The sequence below is a fragment of the Neoarius graeffei genome, chromosome 2 (assembly GCF_027579695.1).
Source record: "Neoarius graeffei isolate fNeoGra1 chromosome 2, fNeoGra1.pri, whole genome shotgun sequence".
Lineage (NCBI taxonomy): Eukaryota > Metazoa > Chordata > Actinopteri > Siluriformes > Ariidae > Neoarius > Neoarius graeffei.
Window position 1 is genome coordinate 113,167,568 of NC_083570.1, and position 16,677 is coordinate 113,184,244.

The 16,677-nt window shown below is 42.8% G+C and overlaps 1 protein-coding gene across 3 annotated transcripts in view; it reads left to right on the plus strand.

The window, feature by feature from the left end:
- The window catches only part of fam135b (family with sequence similarity 135 member B), a 139,243-nt gene that overhangs the window by 50,909 nt on the left and 71,657 nt on the right, over positions 1-16,677 (plus strand). For all 3 annotated transcript variants that reach the window (XM_060915377.1, XM_060915378.1, XM_060915379.1), the window contains 2 exons: positions 3,595-3,734; positions 14,354-14,424. In XM_060915377.1, the coding sequence (XP_060771360.1) occupies positions 3,595-3,734; positions 14,354-14,424 (211 nt within the window). The remainder of the gene's footprint in view (positions 1-3,594; positions 3,735-14,353; positions 14,425-16,677) is intronic.

Sequence of the window (16,677 nt, forward strand, 5' to 3'; positions counted from 1 at the left end):
TCTGTTTTTATCTCTCTTTCATTCTCTGTCTCTCTTTTTCTGTTTGTCTATCTTCTCTGTCTGTATCTCTTTCGGTCTGTCTCCCTGTCTCTCTCTCTGTTTGTATCTCTCTGTCTCTCCCTGTCTGTCTGTCTGTCTGTCTGTCTGTCTCTCTCTCTCTCTCTCTCTCTCTCTCTCTCTCTGTCTCTCTCTCATTCTCTCTTTCTGTCTCTTTCTCTCTGTCTGCCTCTCCTTGTCTGTCTCTCTCTCTCTCTCTCTCTTTCTCCCCGTCTCTGTCTCTCTTTTTCTCTGTCTCTCTTTTTCTGTTTGTCTACAGTATCTTCTCTGTCTGTATCCCTTTCAGTCTGTCTCCCTGTCTCTCTGTCTCTCTCTGTTTGTATCTCTCTGTCTCTCCCTGTCTGTCTGTCTCTGTTTGTATCTCTCTGTCTCTCCCTGTCTGTCTGTCTGTCTGTCTGTCTGTCTGTCTGTCTCTCTCTCTCATTCTCTCTTTCTGTCTCTTTCTCTCTGACTGCCTCTCCTTGTCTGTCTCTCTCTCTCTTTCTCCCTTTCTCCCCTGTCTCTGTCTCTCTTTCTGTCTCTCTTTTTCTCTGTCTCTCTTTTTCTGTTTGTCTATCTTCTCTGTCTGTATCTCTTTTGGTCTGTCTCTCTGTCTCTCCCTGTCTGTCTGTCTCTCTCTCTCTCACTGTCTCTCTCTCTGTTTGTATCTCTCTGTCTCTCTCTCTCTCTCTCTCTCTCTCTCTCTCATTCTCTCTTTGTCTCTTTGTCTGCCTCTCCCTGTCTGTCTCTCTCTCTCGCTCTCTTTCTCCCTTTCTCTCCCCCTGTCTCTGTCTCTCTTTCTGTCTCTCTTTTTCTCTTTGTCTCTCTCTTTCTTTCTATCCCTGTCTGTCTCTCTCTTGCTCTCCCCCCCTCCATCAACCTAATCTAATGCAGAACAATAGCACCAACAGTGCTGCTTTTCATTAAAGTCAAACGCGTAGCTGTGATTTTCAGCTGCAGAAGAACACTTCCTCTCCGTATATCAGATTCTCACAAAATATGAACAAACATGTCGCCCATTCACACTAAAACACGCTGATTCTGTAACACTGCATTCAGAAGTGATGTCAGGCTGCAGTCCTGTGAAGGGCAAAGCTTCAGCTCGGGCACAAGTGGGAGCAAATTCAGGAGTTTTCAACAGAGATGAATGGAGAGAGTCGAGAAACAATTTATTCATAGAGTGATACATTTTGGAATAATATATCAAATATTATTCATCACATACTTGTTATAATGACCTCATTGTACACAATGTTAATATAAAGTATGAAGGATGTTTAATGGTCTGATCCTTTAAGCAGCTGTAACGTAATTGGATGAGTGTGTGAGTGTGTGTTGTGTTTTGATCAGTCAGAATGCTAACAGGCTCAAATTATTGAGTTCATTCAGGTTTACACTGTACAGTTTTCCAGTTTAATGCCAAGAGGATGGAGCAGGATGATGCTAAACTCGCAGGAAAGGTGCAAATATATATGCTAACAGCAATGGAGAAACATAGCATAAATAAAACATACTAATGGACAGAATAAAAGGAATGGATGTGTTTATGTGAGTTTGTTTTCCAGATCAAACTGATTGACGTCAGCAGGATGTACTGGAGACATTTTCTTAATCACAGCTCTATTGTTAGAGGATCTTCTTCACATCATCTGCCATGGAGAACACACGTCATCACCAGCCAATTTACAGTGGTGCTTGAAAGTTTGTGAACCCTTTAGAATTTTCTATATTTCTGCATAAATATGACCCAAAACATCATCAGATTTTCACACAAGTCCTAAAAGTAGATAAAGAGAACCCAGTTAAACAAATGAGACAAAAATATTATACTTGGTCATTTATTTATTGAGGAAAACGATCCAATATTACATATCTGTGAGTGGCAAAAGTATGTGAACCTTTGCTTTCAGTATCTGGTGTGACCCCCTTGTGCAGCAATAACTGCAACTAAATGTTTCTGGTAACTGTTGATCAGTCCTGCACACCGGCTTGGAGGAATTTTAGCCCATTCCTCCGTACAGAACAGCTTCATCTCTGGGATGTTGGTGGGTTTCCTCACATGAACTGCTCGCTTCAGATCCTTCCACAACATTTCCATTGGATTAAGGTCAGGACTTTGACTTGGCCATTCCAAAACATTAACTTTATTCTTCTTTAACCATTCTTTGGTAGAACGACTTGTGTGCTTAGGGTCGTTGTCTTGCTGCATGACCAACCTTCTCTTGAGATTCAGTTCATGGACAGATGTCCTGACATTTTCCTTTAGAATTCGCTGGTATAATTCAGAATTCATTGTTCCATCAATGATGGCAAGTCATCCTGGCCCAGATGCAGCAAAACAGGCCCAAGTCATGTTTCACAGATGGGATAAGGTTCTTATGCTGGAATGCAGTGTTTTCCTTTCTCCAAACATAACGCTTCTCATTTAAACCAAAAAGTTCTATTTTGGTCTCATCCGTCCACAAAACATTTTTCCAGTAGCCTTCTGGCTTGTCCACATGATCTTTCACAAACTGCAGGTGAGCAGCAATGTTCTTTTTGGAGAGCAGTGGCTTTCTCCTTGCAACCCTGCCATGCACACCATTGTTGTTCAATTTTCTCCTAATGGTGGACTCATGAACATTAACATTAGCCAATGTGAGAGAGGCCTTCAGTTGCTTAGAAGTTACCCTGGGGTCCTTTGTGACCTCGCCGACTATTACACGCCTTGCTCTTGGAGTGATCTTTGTTGGTTAACCACTCCTGGGGAGGGTAACAATGGTCTTGAATTTCTTCTGTTTGTACACAGTCTGACTGTGGATTGGTGGACTCCAAACTCTTTAGAGATGGTTTTGTAACCTTTTCCAGCCTGATGAGCATCAACAACGCTTTTTCTGAGGTCCTCAGAAATCTCCTTTGTTCGTGCCATGATACACTTCCACAAACATGTGTTGTGAAGCTCAGACTTTGATAGATCCCTGTTCTTTAAATAAAACAGGGTGCCCACTCACACCTGATTGTCATCCCATTGATTGAAAACACCTGACTCTAATTTCACCTTCAAATTAACTGCTAATCCTAGAGGTTCACATACTTTTGCCTTTCACAGATATGTAATATTGGATCATTTTCTTCAATAAATAAATGGCCAAGTATAATATTTTGTCTCATTTGTTTAACTGGGTTCTCTCTATCTACTTTTAGGACTTGTGTGAAAATCTGATGATGTTTTAGGTCACATTTATGCAGAAATATAGAACATTTGAAAGGGTTCACAAACTTTCAAGCACCACTGTATTTATCCCTGTACAAACACACTGATGATTCCTGGATCTTCTTCAGTTGAAGCTAGTTAACTAACCAGGCTTTACAGAGCCTTTTCCACTAGACTATGAGTCTCAGTTCTGTCTGACATCTCAACCTTGACTTACCTTCAACCACAACACCAAACTTATTCACATTATCCCGAAAATCTCGATTCTTTTCGATTCTTTCAAACAAAAGTCTGAATTGAATTATTTTTTCCATCTTTAATATTGTATACGTCCTGACTCGATCCCTTTATCTCTCTTCCTGTAGGTGAATGCAGTTTCACAAAGGCCGGCGTTTACGATGAGGTTGTGTTTGGTCGGATATTTCAGATCCTCTACAGAAATGAGGAGGTTTCGCTGGAGGACCGAGTCATCTTTCGAGTCCACCTGCTGTTGGATGGAGAGAGGGTGAGTGGGATGGGATCAAAGAGCGTTCCAAACCCACATTATTCTATCCACATTCACTGGCTATGAGCAATCACACACTCTGATTGACTAGTATACTACTAGGATATCAGCTCATATAACGTGAGTAGAGAAAAACAAAATGGCGGAGCGTGTTGCTGAACCAGCCGAAGACGAAATAAAAACTCTATTTGAAAACAAAACCCTAAAAAAATACAGAAAAAAGCAACAAAATATGGAATAAAAGTATTTGATGGTAAGAGCGTATCTTTTTTTCAAGAATTATTGTTGTTTGTTGTTATTATTATTATTATTATTATTATTATTATTGCATATTTCACAAATTGCTCCTGTCGTTTTGCTGGCTTGTTTACATTCTTCGTCTTTAAGCATTAACATTTATTGACATTTTTTAGACTGTTTCAAAGCTCAAAGAAGTTTGAAAATTACAGAACTGAAATGTCCAAGGAAGAATTAAATAAATGTATAAAGCTATTCTATTCCTTGGCAAGACGTCACTTTCTACAAGAAAAACAATGCTAAAGTCAATTTGTACAGCCACCGATAGGTTTTTAAGAAGGCTGACTAAGCAGAAATGATTTTGTCGGACATTTTTTTATAAAGGTTTTTTTTTTTCAAATTTGCAAAAAATAAAAATGAAAATAATGCTCTGTTTCTCAAAATCCAGTGAATGTGGATAGAATAAAACAGTTCCATCCATCCATCATCTGTAGCTGCTTATCCTGTCCTAGCTGGAGTCTATCCCAGCTGACTATGGACGAGAGACGGGGTTCACCCTGGACAAGTCGCCAGGTTATCACAGGGCTGACACAGAGACAAACGGCCATTCACACTCACATTCACACCTACGGTCAATTTAGAGCCACCAATTATCCTAACCTGCATGTCTTTGGACTGTGGGGGAAACCGGAGCACCCGGAGGAAACCCAAAACCTATGCAGACACAGGGAGAACATGCAAACTCCACACAGAAAGGCTCTCGCCGGCCACTGGGCTCAAACCCAGGACTTTCTTGCTGTGAGGCGACAGCGCTAATCACTACACCACCATGCCACCCAAATAAAACAGTTATTCCACTCAATCTTATCGTACATGGCTTATAGGCAACTCGGTGCTACGCGCCTCATCGGCAAGCAGCTCATGTGTGACTCGATTTTGTGGAATAACTGTTTATTAGATCGGTTACAGTAACCTCAGACCTGCCTCAGTGGGATTAACAACCAGCCTCGCTGACCTATTGAGCCTCAGTGATATTCTCACTGATCACTGACCAGATCTATTGATATTAATTAGTCTCCAAGACCTCAGATCTGCCTGACCTCAGATCAGTGCCACGGAGCTGAGATCAGACTCACTGACCTCAAAGATCAGCCTCATTCCTTAACTTTATGTATATCTACCTCACTGACCTCAAAGATCAGCCTCATTCCTTAACCCCATGTATATCTACCTCACTGACCTCAAAGATCAGTCTCATTCCTTAACCTCATGCATATCTACCTCACTGACCTCAAAGATCAGCCTCATTCCTTAACACCATGTATATCTACTTCACTGACCTCAAAGATCAGCCTCATTCCTTAACCCCATGTATATCTACCTCACTGACCTCAAAGATCAGCCTCATTCCTTAACCCCATGTATATCTACCTCACTGACCTCAAAGATCAGCCTCATTCCTTAACCTTATGTATATCTACCTCACTGACCTCAAAGATCAGCCTCATTCCTTAACCCCATGTATATCTACCTCACCGACCTCAAAGATCAGCCTCATTCCTTAACCTTATGTATGTTTATCTCACTGACCTCAAAGATCAGCCTCACAGATCTCAAAGATTAGTTTCACTAACATTAAAAAAAAATCAATATCACTGACCCATAAACCTCAAAGATCAGTCTCGGGAGCCCTATATCTGTCTTACTAACCTAAGACCAGCCTCACAGACCTGAGATCAGCCTCACAGGCATCAAAGATCACTCTCACTGACCTAAAATATCAGCATCAGTAACCATATATCTACCTCGCTGAGCTCATAGCTCAGTCAGAACAACTTATATCTACTTTATAGACCTGAGATCAGCAGCACAGGCCTCAAAAATCAGTTTTAATAACACTGTCAGTAATAGGGGTACAGTAGGAGTCCATTTCTGTCTCCCAAGATACAAACAACACTATTATACCCTCTAGGGCTCATTATTGAGCCTCACGGTAGCTATGTGTACCTTTTAAGGGCCAAAAAGGTACTTATATGTTCCCAAGCAGTATACAAAGGGTACAAATAAGCACCTTAGAGGGAACTGATCCAGTGACAAGCCACTGTACTGCTAAAAGTACAATATTTTACAGTTATTCCACAAAATCGAGTTGTACATGAGCTGATCGGCGACGAGTCACATAGCACTGAGTTGGCTAGAAGCCATGCACAATGAGACTGAGTGGAATAACTGTTTTATTCGATCCACATTCACTAGATTTTGAGAAACAGAGCATTTTTATTTTTTGCAAATTCGATAAATAAAACTTTATACAAAATGTCTGACAAAATAATTTCCACTTCGAATGTAAACAAACCGGTGAAATGACAGGAGCAATTTGTGAAAATGTGATAATAATAATAATTCTTGAAAAATAATTTAAAAGATACGTTCTGACCATCAAATACCTTTATTCTATATTTTGTTGCTTTTTTTGTATTTTTTAGGGTTTTGTTTTTGAGTAGAGTTTTTATTTCATCCTTGGTTGGTTCAGCAACACGCTCTGCCATTTTGTTTTTCTCTACTCACGGTATATGAGCTGATATCCTGGTAGGAGAGTAGCCAATCAGAGCATGCGATTGCTCATATCCAGTGAATGTGGATAGAATAATGTACTTTATTTTATGACAGTGAAGCTGAGATTTACCTCAGTGACCTCAAAGATTAGCCTGATTAAGCTGAGATCAGCCTCACTGACCTCAAAGTTCAGACCACTGACCTGAAATCATATTCACAGACCTCAAAGATCAGCCTCACTGCTCTCAAACGTTAGACATACTGACTGTAGATCAGCTTCACAGACCTCAGATCTTACTGATGTCAGGAATATAAAAGAACAGAACAATTCACTGCTGATCCTTTAACCTTTGGAGAGACAGAAACACAATGTGCTGAGACTCTTTCTCTCTCTCTCTCTCTCTCTCTCTCTCTCTCTCTCTTTTTCTGTTTGTCTGTTTTCTCTGTCTGTATCTCTTTCTGTCTCCCCGTCTCTCCCTGTCAGTCTCTTTCTCTCTCTCTCTCTTGCTCTCTCATTCTCTCTTTCTGTCTGTCTCCCTGTTTCTCCCTGTCAGTCTCTCTCTCTCCCTGTCTCTTTCGCTTTCTCTCTGTCTCGCTTTGTTTCTATATCTCTCTCTCTCTGTCTGTCTCCCCATCTGTCTCTCTTTCCATCTGTCTCTCTGTATGTCTGTCTGTCTCTCTCTCCCTCCCTGTCTCTTTCTGTCTCACTTTTTCTCTCTGTCTCTCTCTCTGTCTCTCTCTCTCTCTGTTTATATCTCTCTGTCTCTGTCTGTCTGTCTCTCTTTCTGTCTCCCCATCTCTCTCTCTGTCTGTCTCCCCGTCTCTCCCTCTCTCTCTCGCTCTCTCATTCTCTCTTTGTCTGTCTCCCCATCTCTCCCTGTCAGTCTCTCTCTGTCTCTTTTTCTTTCTCTCTCTCTTTCTGTCTGTCTCCCCATCTGTCTCTCTTTCCATCTGTCTCTCTGTATGCCTGTCTGTCTCTCTCTCTCCCTCCCTGTCTCTTTCTCTTTCTGTCTCACTTTTTCTCTCTGTCTGTCTGTCTCTCTCTCTCTGTTTATATCTCTCTGTCTCTGTCTGTCTGTCTCTCTTTCTGTCTGTCTCCCCATCTCTCTCTCCCCATTTCTCCCTCTCTCTCTCTTGCTCTCTCATTCTCTCTTTTTGTCTGTCTCCCCATTTCTCCCTGTCAGTCTCTCTGTCTCTCTCCCTGTCTCTTTCGCTTTCTCTCTGTCTCACTTTGTTTGTATATCTCTCTCTCTGTCTGTCTCCCCATCTGTCTCTCTTTCCATCTGTCTTTCTGTATGTCAGTCTCTCTCCCTGTCTCTTTCGCTTTCTCTCTGTCTTGCTTTGTTTGTATATCTCTCTCTGTCTGTCTCCCCATCTGTCTCTCTTTCCATCTGTCTGTCTCTCTCTCCCTCCCTGTCTCTTTCTCTTTCTGTCTCACTTTTTCTCTGTCTCTCTCTCTCTCTCTGTTTATATCTCTCTGTCTCTGTCTGCCTGTCTCTCTTTCTGTCTGTCTCCCCATCTCTCTCTCTCTCTGTCTGTCTCCCTGTCTCTCCCTCTCTCTCTCTCATTCTCTCTTTGTCTGTCTCCCCATCTCTCCCTGTCAGTCTCTCTCTGTCTCTTGTTCTTTCTCTCTCTCTCTTTCTGTCTGTCTCCCATCTGTCTCTCCATCTGTCTCTCTGTATGCCTGTCTGTCTCTCTCTCTCTCCCTCCCTGTCTCTTTCTGTCTCACTTTTCTGTCTGTCTGTCTCTCTCTCTCTGTTTATATCTCTCTGTCTGTCTGTCTGTCTCTCTTTCTGTCTGTCTCCCCATCTCTCCCCCCATTTCCCTCTCTGTCTCTCGCTCTCTCATTCTCTCTCTGTCTCCCATCTCTCCCTGTCAGTCTCTCTCTCTCTGTCTCATTTTCTTTCTCTCTGTCTCGCTTTCTGTTTGTATATCTCTCTCTCTTTCTGTCTGTCTCCCCATCTGTCTCTTTTTCCATCTGTCTCTCTGTCTGTCTGTCTCTCTCTCCTTCCTTGTCTCTTTCTGTCTCACTTTTCTCTCTGTCTGTCTCTCTCTCTCTCTGTTTATATCTCTATGTCTCTGCCTGTCTGTCTGTCTCTCTTTCCATCTGTCTCCCCATCTTTCTCTCTCTCTATCTGTCTCCCTGTCTCTCCTTCTCTCTCTTGCTCTCTCATTCTCTCTTTCTGTCTGTCTACCTGTCTCTCCCTGTCAGTCTCTCTCTCTATCTCTCTCCCTGTCTCTTTTTCTTTCTCTCTGTGTCACTTTCTGCCTGTCTCCCCATCTGTCTCTCTTTTCATCTGTCTCTCTGTCTGTCTGTCTCTCTCTCTCTCTAACTCTCCCTCCCTGTCTCTTTCTCTTTCTGTCTGGCTTTTTCTCTCTGTCTTTCTCTCTCTCTGTTTACATCTCTCTGTCTGTATGTCTGTCTGTCTGTCTGTCTCTCTGTTTGTATCTCTCTCTCTCTTTCTGTCTCTCCTTTTCTCTCTCTCTCTCTCATGTCAGAAGGACATCTGATTTAGACTCAAACATCTCAATCATTGTCATTTTTGGCACTTAAAAAAAAGAAATTATTGGAATTTCTAATGTTAGTAATAAGTAATTTATTATATGATTAATTTAATTCCTTATATAAGATTTGTCACTCTGAAATGCAATCTGGTGCATCAAGAGTTTCATTTTCCTATTTTTTTTTTTTTTTTAGAGCTATCAAAATTCAAAATGCATCAAAGTTGAAGTCGTGTTTCGACACCGACACGCAGTAGGATCACATGCCACCCAAATCAGCACAGCGCCCCAGAGCACAGCCCGTCACATGGCTTATTTTAGATCTTATTAGTGTAAGAGAACTGAAGACACCTGAAAGAGCGACCCTGATGACACCTTTCCTAATTTTAGACGTGTCAGCGATGAGTGTAGTGTGTAGAAATAGAGAGGGACTAATGAGAAAGGTGACTGTATAAATCAGATAAGCCTTCACACTCACTCTCCAGCTCATTCTCTTTTACTTTTTTTTTTACTCCGTTGCTGCCAAAAATAACTTCTCATTTTCTTAGAGTGTCTATTTAATCAATATGTGCTCGACAGTAATTGGAACAGGGTGGTGAGGTTGGAGCTCTGTGTGTGTGTGTTCTCTTCTTTCTGAGATCTCACAACTTCCTCAGGTCACATTGATGGTTAAATAAATTAATGATTATAATGACCGTAAATCTGCCAATCAATTTCATCAATATGGAGAAAAGTTTAGCTACTTCAACTTTATTGTCCCCAGAGGGCAATTGGTTTTGCAGCAAGACATCAAAAACTGGCACAGAAGAACATAAGAAAAAAGGACAAAGACAACAAATCACTAGGGGCGTTGGATAGAACAGCCTAAGAAGCAATAGTGTTCCCCTACTGTCCCCTTTTGGCTGTAATCAACAAATAAACAAAAAGTGCAGTGTTTACACGACATCATCATGTAGGCCTACAGAATTCCATGCATTTTCCTTTTATTCATCTCATCTCATCATCTCTAGCCGCTTTATCCTTCTACAGGGTCGCAGGCAAGCTGGCGCCTATCCCAGCTGACTACAGGCGAAAGGCGTGGTACACCCTGGACAAGTCGCCAGGTCATCACAGGGCTGACACATAGACACAGACAACCATTCACACTCACATTCACACCTACGCTCAATTTAGAGTCACCAGTTAACCTAACCTGCATGTCTTTGGACTGTGGGGGAAACCGGAGCACCCGGAGGAAACCCACGCGGACACGGGGAGAACATGCAAACTCCACACAGAAAGGCCCTCGCCGGCCCCGGGGCTCGAACCCAGGACCTTCTTGCTGTGAGGCGACAGCGCTAACCACTACACCACCGTGCTGCCCCCCTTTTATTCATATAATGATAAAAATCCCTAGGTGAAGAAAATAAGTTAGTTAAATAAATTAACTAGTTCTAAAATACCACGACTGTGAGTTGGCCTGGTGGTTAGCGTGAGTTCTACTCATGGTCAGGTCATACCAAAGACCATCATAAAAATGGTACCTACTGCTGTCTGGCAAGGCACGCTGCAATACAGATGTGAGTAGGGAAGTCAAACTCTCGTGGTTACCAGAGGACCCCCCTCCCACACACACACACACTGTAACCCTGGCTATGTAAGAGGCTGAGGGCTACAGAAATGGAGATCAGTGCTGCACAGTGTGTCTGTGGTGTGGGAAGGACTTTAGAACTTAGAAAATACCACAAGGATGATCCACAAGGTTTCTGCTGGAAATGTGGTCAATATATTTCTAGTGACCAAAGTGGCACAGCTGAGGGCAAATACCACATGATATATAGATTTAGGCACAACCTAAAAGTGGAACTCCCATCTGTTTCTGGGTTGTAGAATTTTCTTAGATCATAGCCAGCCTCTTTTGTTTTATTTATTTACTGGCTAACACTGGCCAGTAGGCGGTGTGTATGACTGGTAATTACAAACACTGGCCACTAGGTGATGTTTAGGACTGGTAATTACTAATACTGGCCACTAGGTGATGTTTAGGACTGGTAATTATTAATACTGGCCACTAGGCGGGGTTTAGGACTGGTAATTACTAACACTGGACACTAGGTGGGGTTTAGGACTGCTAATTACTAACACTGGCCACTAGGTGGGATTTAGGACTGGTAATTACTAACACTGGCCACTAGGTGGTGTTTAGGACTGGTAATTACAAACACTGGCCACTAGGCAGGACGGGTAATCTGGCCACTAGGTGGTTTGTCTCATCTCATCTCATCTCATCTCATCATCTGTAGCCGCTTTATCCTGTTCTACAGGGTCGCAGGCAAGCTGGAGCCTATCCCAGCTGACTACGGGCAAAAGGCGGGGTACACCCTGGACAAGTCGCCAGGTCATCACAGGGCTGACACATAGACACAGACAACCATTCACACTCACACCTACGCTCAATTTAGAGTCACCAGTTAACCTAACCTGCATGTCTTTGGACTGTGGGGGAAACCAGAGCACCCGGAGGAAACCCACGCGGAGAACATGTAAACCACAAAGGCCCTCGCCGGCCACGGGGCTCGAACCCGGACCTTCTTGCTGTGAGGCGATAGCGCTAACCACTACACCACCGTGCCGCCCTAAGTGGTGTGTATGACTGGTAATTATAACACTGGTATGGTGGTAGGCACACACAAGACCGAAACCATCAGAAAACAACTTGATGGGTTTCTTTATGTATCCACACTCTATGCCTATGGAGCTCCACTCGTGCGGGCCTTTGGCCCACACAGGATCTCCGCTAAAAATCATTTCCAACTCCCTGGCAACAAAACCATCATAAACAATAGTATTTGGCCACAACCACCTGACAGACCAACCCAAACTAACTCTGTCCCTGATCTGAGTTCAGCAGAGAAATGGCACTGAGAACAAATGAGTGTCTGAACCTGCTGGTTTTTACAGAAGGGAATCTGAAGCGAGAACCAGAAGGTAATAAATGGAACTCAGAGTGTAGAGGGTGGGCAGTGACTGAAAATATGGATTCTGCCTTTTTCAAGACATATCCGTTATACAGGTCTGTGAGGCTGCTTTACTGGGCCCCTATGATTTTACTACTGACCTTCACAATTTTGGAGAGTGCACTTTACTTTGACCTTGACACTCAGATTTCTATAGCAGCAGATCATAGAAAAATGTTAAGATAGATTCAGTGTAGGATTTATAAAACAATGTCAGAATGGTTTTATCTACATTGAACTTTGCTATTTTATGAAGACAGAAGAGACATTGTTGACTTTTCTTGCAGATCCTTTCTGCGTTAAGATTAAAATTCAACCTGTTATCAATCAGATTACCCAGATACCTGTATGACTCAACCACTTCTACTTCCTGCCCCTTAATAGTAGTGGTCTGAATAGGGAACCTTAGTTCCCTATATAGGAACTTTAGTGGTCTGAAAACTAAGGATATGATCAATGAAATCAATGATCATATCCTTAGTTTTTGTAGCATTCAGCTGTAGGTAAGCACTCTCACACCAGACTGTAAAGTCATCTAAAACAGGACCATGATGATTTTCATTGCCATGTAGGAGACTAACAATAGCTGAGTCGCCTGCAAATCTTAAAATGTGTCTGTTGGCATGCTGGCTATGGCAGTCATCAGTGTGAAGAATGTATAACAGAGGAGACAGTACACACCCCTGAGGTGCCCCCATAGAAGACAACATCTCGTCTGACAAAACTCCATTCACCCTCTGACAGCAGCTAAACCACTGTCCACCAGTCAGATATTAGATCAGTCTGGTGTCTCAAAAATAGATTTGGCCAAACGTAACAGAATAACAGTAGCATTCATTGGGAAAAATTGTGATCTCACAGTGAAATGCGACTTTCTTTCACTGTGGCATGGGTGTCGGTTTGAGCCAGATGGACTGGTTTGAGTATTTCAGAAACTGCTGATCTCCTGGGGTTTTCACACACAATAGTCTTTAGAGTTTACACAGAATGGTGCAAAAAACAAAAAAAAACACAGTGAGTGAGTGAGTGAGCGACAGTTCTGTGGGTGGAAACAAACACCTTGTTGATAAGAGAGGTCAGAGGAAAATGGCCAGATTGGTTCAAGCATTTTTGCCAGGAAGGATATAGTAACTCATACTCTTTGCAACCGTCTTGAGCAGAAAAGCATCTCAGCATGCAACAGAAAACGGAAGACCACATTGGGTTCCACTCCTGCAGCCAATAACAGGGATCTTAGAATCAATAACAAGTTCTTATTAAAGTGTCCAGCAAGGGTATAAACTTAAAAGGTGAGCCTGCTGAGTGTACGTAGTAACATGTAAATCAAACAAGCAATTCTGGCCAGGCCACACCCACAAATGACAACTGTAGCAGTCGCTGCATTCCCACAAGACTGAGGGACGGGCTCATAGCTTGCTGGTGTGAACGTAGGGCCAAAGTATTTGAAACATCCGCAGGTTTCTGGTCATTTGGATCGGGTTTGATGGTTGAGTAAGAACTGGAATCATAATTGAATCAGAAGAGTTAATTATATAATATTGATGATGCAGAGGCGGCACGGTGGTGTAGTGGTTAGCACTGTCGCCTCACAGCAAGAAGGTCCGGGTTCGAGCCCCGTGGCCGGCGAGGGCCTTTCTGTGTGGAGTTTGCATGTTCTCCCCGTGTCCGCGTGGGTTTCCTCCGGGTGCTCTGGTTTCTCCCACAGTCCAAAGACATGCAGGTTAGGTTAACTGGTGACTCTAAATTGACCGTAGGTGTGAATGTGAGTGTGAATGGTTGTCTGTGTCTATGTGTCAGCCCTGTGATGACCTGGCGACTTGTCCAGGGTGTACCCCGCCTTTCGCCCGTAGTCAGCTGGGATAGGCTCCAGCTTGCCTGCGACCCTGTAGAACAGGATAAAGTGGCTACAGATAATGAGATGATGATGGAGATGATGCAGAAATGGTGCATGATGGTCATTCCTTTAATGACAGATGAATTACAGTAATTCAGGGTTTGATTGATAGCCATGGGAGGGCTGAGACAAGTGTAATATTCAAGCACGCAACCAACATTTTGTTTTTTTGAAAGAGAGACACCTTTACACATACAAGTGTCCTATCAAGTTGACATGAGCCAGTTCTTGATGTTATGCCACAAATCACTTCCTGCTTGCCTAATACTGTAGCTTGTGCAGCACAATTATTATTGGTGAGCTATCACAGGTCAACATGTAATAAGTATTGACATTCTAACATTGAAATGGTGGACGTCCCAAACAATCACACAGCTATAAGTTTGACTGATAGCTGGTTGTGTGTGTGTGTGTTTGTGTTTTTCTTCTTCCAGGTAGAGGAAGCATTGAATGAAGTGGACTTCCAGCTGAGACTTGACCTGCACTTCACTGATGTGGAGCAACAGTATGTTCTGCCGCCTTTATCACACATCCCTCTGCAGATATTATCCCTTACACTCTCGTCTTTTAATGGATTTTTTTTCTGCAATCAGAACATTACTGAAATGGAGAAGCCTAAACGGATAAATTATTGATTTATCCATTATGTGCTTTTAATCATCAGTAGACTGGACATGATTTAACCATCATGAATTTCCTAGTGATGTATGAATGTCGTAGAATTACAGCAAGTTATTAGAAAAAGGCAGTTAAAGAAATTGAGTAGCATGGGTTTATAACCAGATCGAGCATTTCATTACATTTAAAGCTACAAGTCAGTGATAACACATTTTTCTTTCCATTTTATTTTATACTTCACACTGCAGACTTTACACCACACACTGCAGACTTTAAGTCAAGTCAAGTTTATTTGTATAGCGCTTTTAACAATAAACATTGTCGCAAAGCAGCTTTACAGAATTTGAACGACTTAAAATATGAGCTAATTTTGTCCCTAATCTATCCCCAATGAGCAAGCCTGTGGCGACGGCGGCAAGGAAAAACTCCCTCAGACGACATGAGGAAGAAACCTCAAGAGGAACCAGACTCAAAAGGGAACCCATCCTCATTTGGGCAACAACAGACAACATGACTATAACATTAATAGTCCTAACATAAAGTCAGCTTCGTTGATGCTATAAACCCCCCACTGACGGAAACCTGAGTGCAAAACCGTTCACGACAACCGCAGTTCCAAAGTCAGCAAGTCAACTGCAGTCCTAAAAACAGACTTTACACCCCACACAGCAGACTTTGCACTATACACAGCAGACTTTTACACCCCGCACAGCAGACTTTTACGCCCGACACTGCAGACTTTACACTGCACACTGCAGATTTTAGACTGTACACTGCAGATCGCATAATTTAGACTGTACACTGCAGACCACAGACTTTACATAGCAGACTGCAGAATTTACACCCAACACTGCAGACTTTACACTTCACACTGCAGACTTCACACCACAGACTTTACACTCCACTATACAGACTTTACACTCCACATTGCAGACTTTACACTGTACACAGACTTTACACCCCACACTGCAGATTCCTCCCTCCACATTGCAGAATTTACACCCCACATTGCAGACTTTATACTGCGCATGGCAGACTTTATACTCCAGACTGCCAAATTTACACTCTACATGACAGACTTTACACTCCACATTGCAGACTCGTCACACCACACTCCTCACGCCATACTTAAGACTTTATACCGGACACCGCAAACTCGTCAATCCACATGGCAGACTTTACACTCCACACTGCATACTTTGTACCTGAAACTGCAAACTAGTCACATCCACATTGCAGACTTTACACCCCATATTGCATACTTTACACCCCACACTGCAGACTTTACACTCCCCATGAAGGACTTTACACCCCACACGGCAGACTTCACACTCCATATTGCATACTTTACACCCCACACTGCAGACTTTGCACTCCCCATGACGGACTTTACACTCCACACTGCATACTTTGCACTCCCCATGACGGACTTTACACTCCACACTGCAGACTTTGCACTCCCCATGATGGACTTTACACTCCACACTGCAGACTTTGCACTCCCCATGATGGACTTTACACTCCACACTGCAGACTTCACACTCCATATTGCATACTTTACTCCCCACACTGCAGATTTTACACTACCCATGACGGACTTTACACCCCACACTACAGACTTTACACACCCCATGATGGACTTTACACCCCACACTGCAGACTTCACACTCCATATTGCATATTTTACACCCCACACTGCAGACTTTGCACTCCCCATGACATACTTTACACCCCACACTGCATATTTTACACTCCCCATGACGGACTTTACACCCCACACTGCAGACTTTACACTCCATATTGCATACTTTACTCCCGACACTGCAGACTTTACACTCCCCATGATGGACTTTACACTCCACACTGGACACTTTACACCCCACACTGCAGACTCCTCCCTTCACATGACAGACTTTACCAGTCACACTACAGACTTTTCAATGCACATAACAGACTTTACACTGGCCATGACATACTTTACACTCCTCACTGCATGCTTTACACCCCACACTGCACACTTTACACTTCACATGACAAACTTTACACTCCACACTGCAGACTTTACAATCCACATGAGATACCTTACAATCCACATGAGATACTTTACAACCCACACTGCAGACTTGTTATATCACACTGA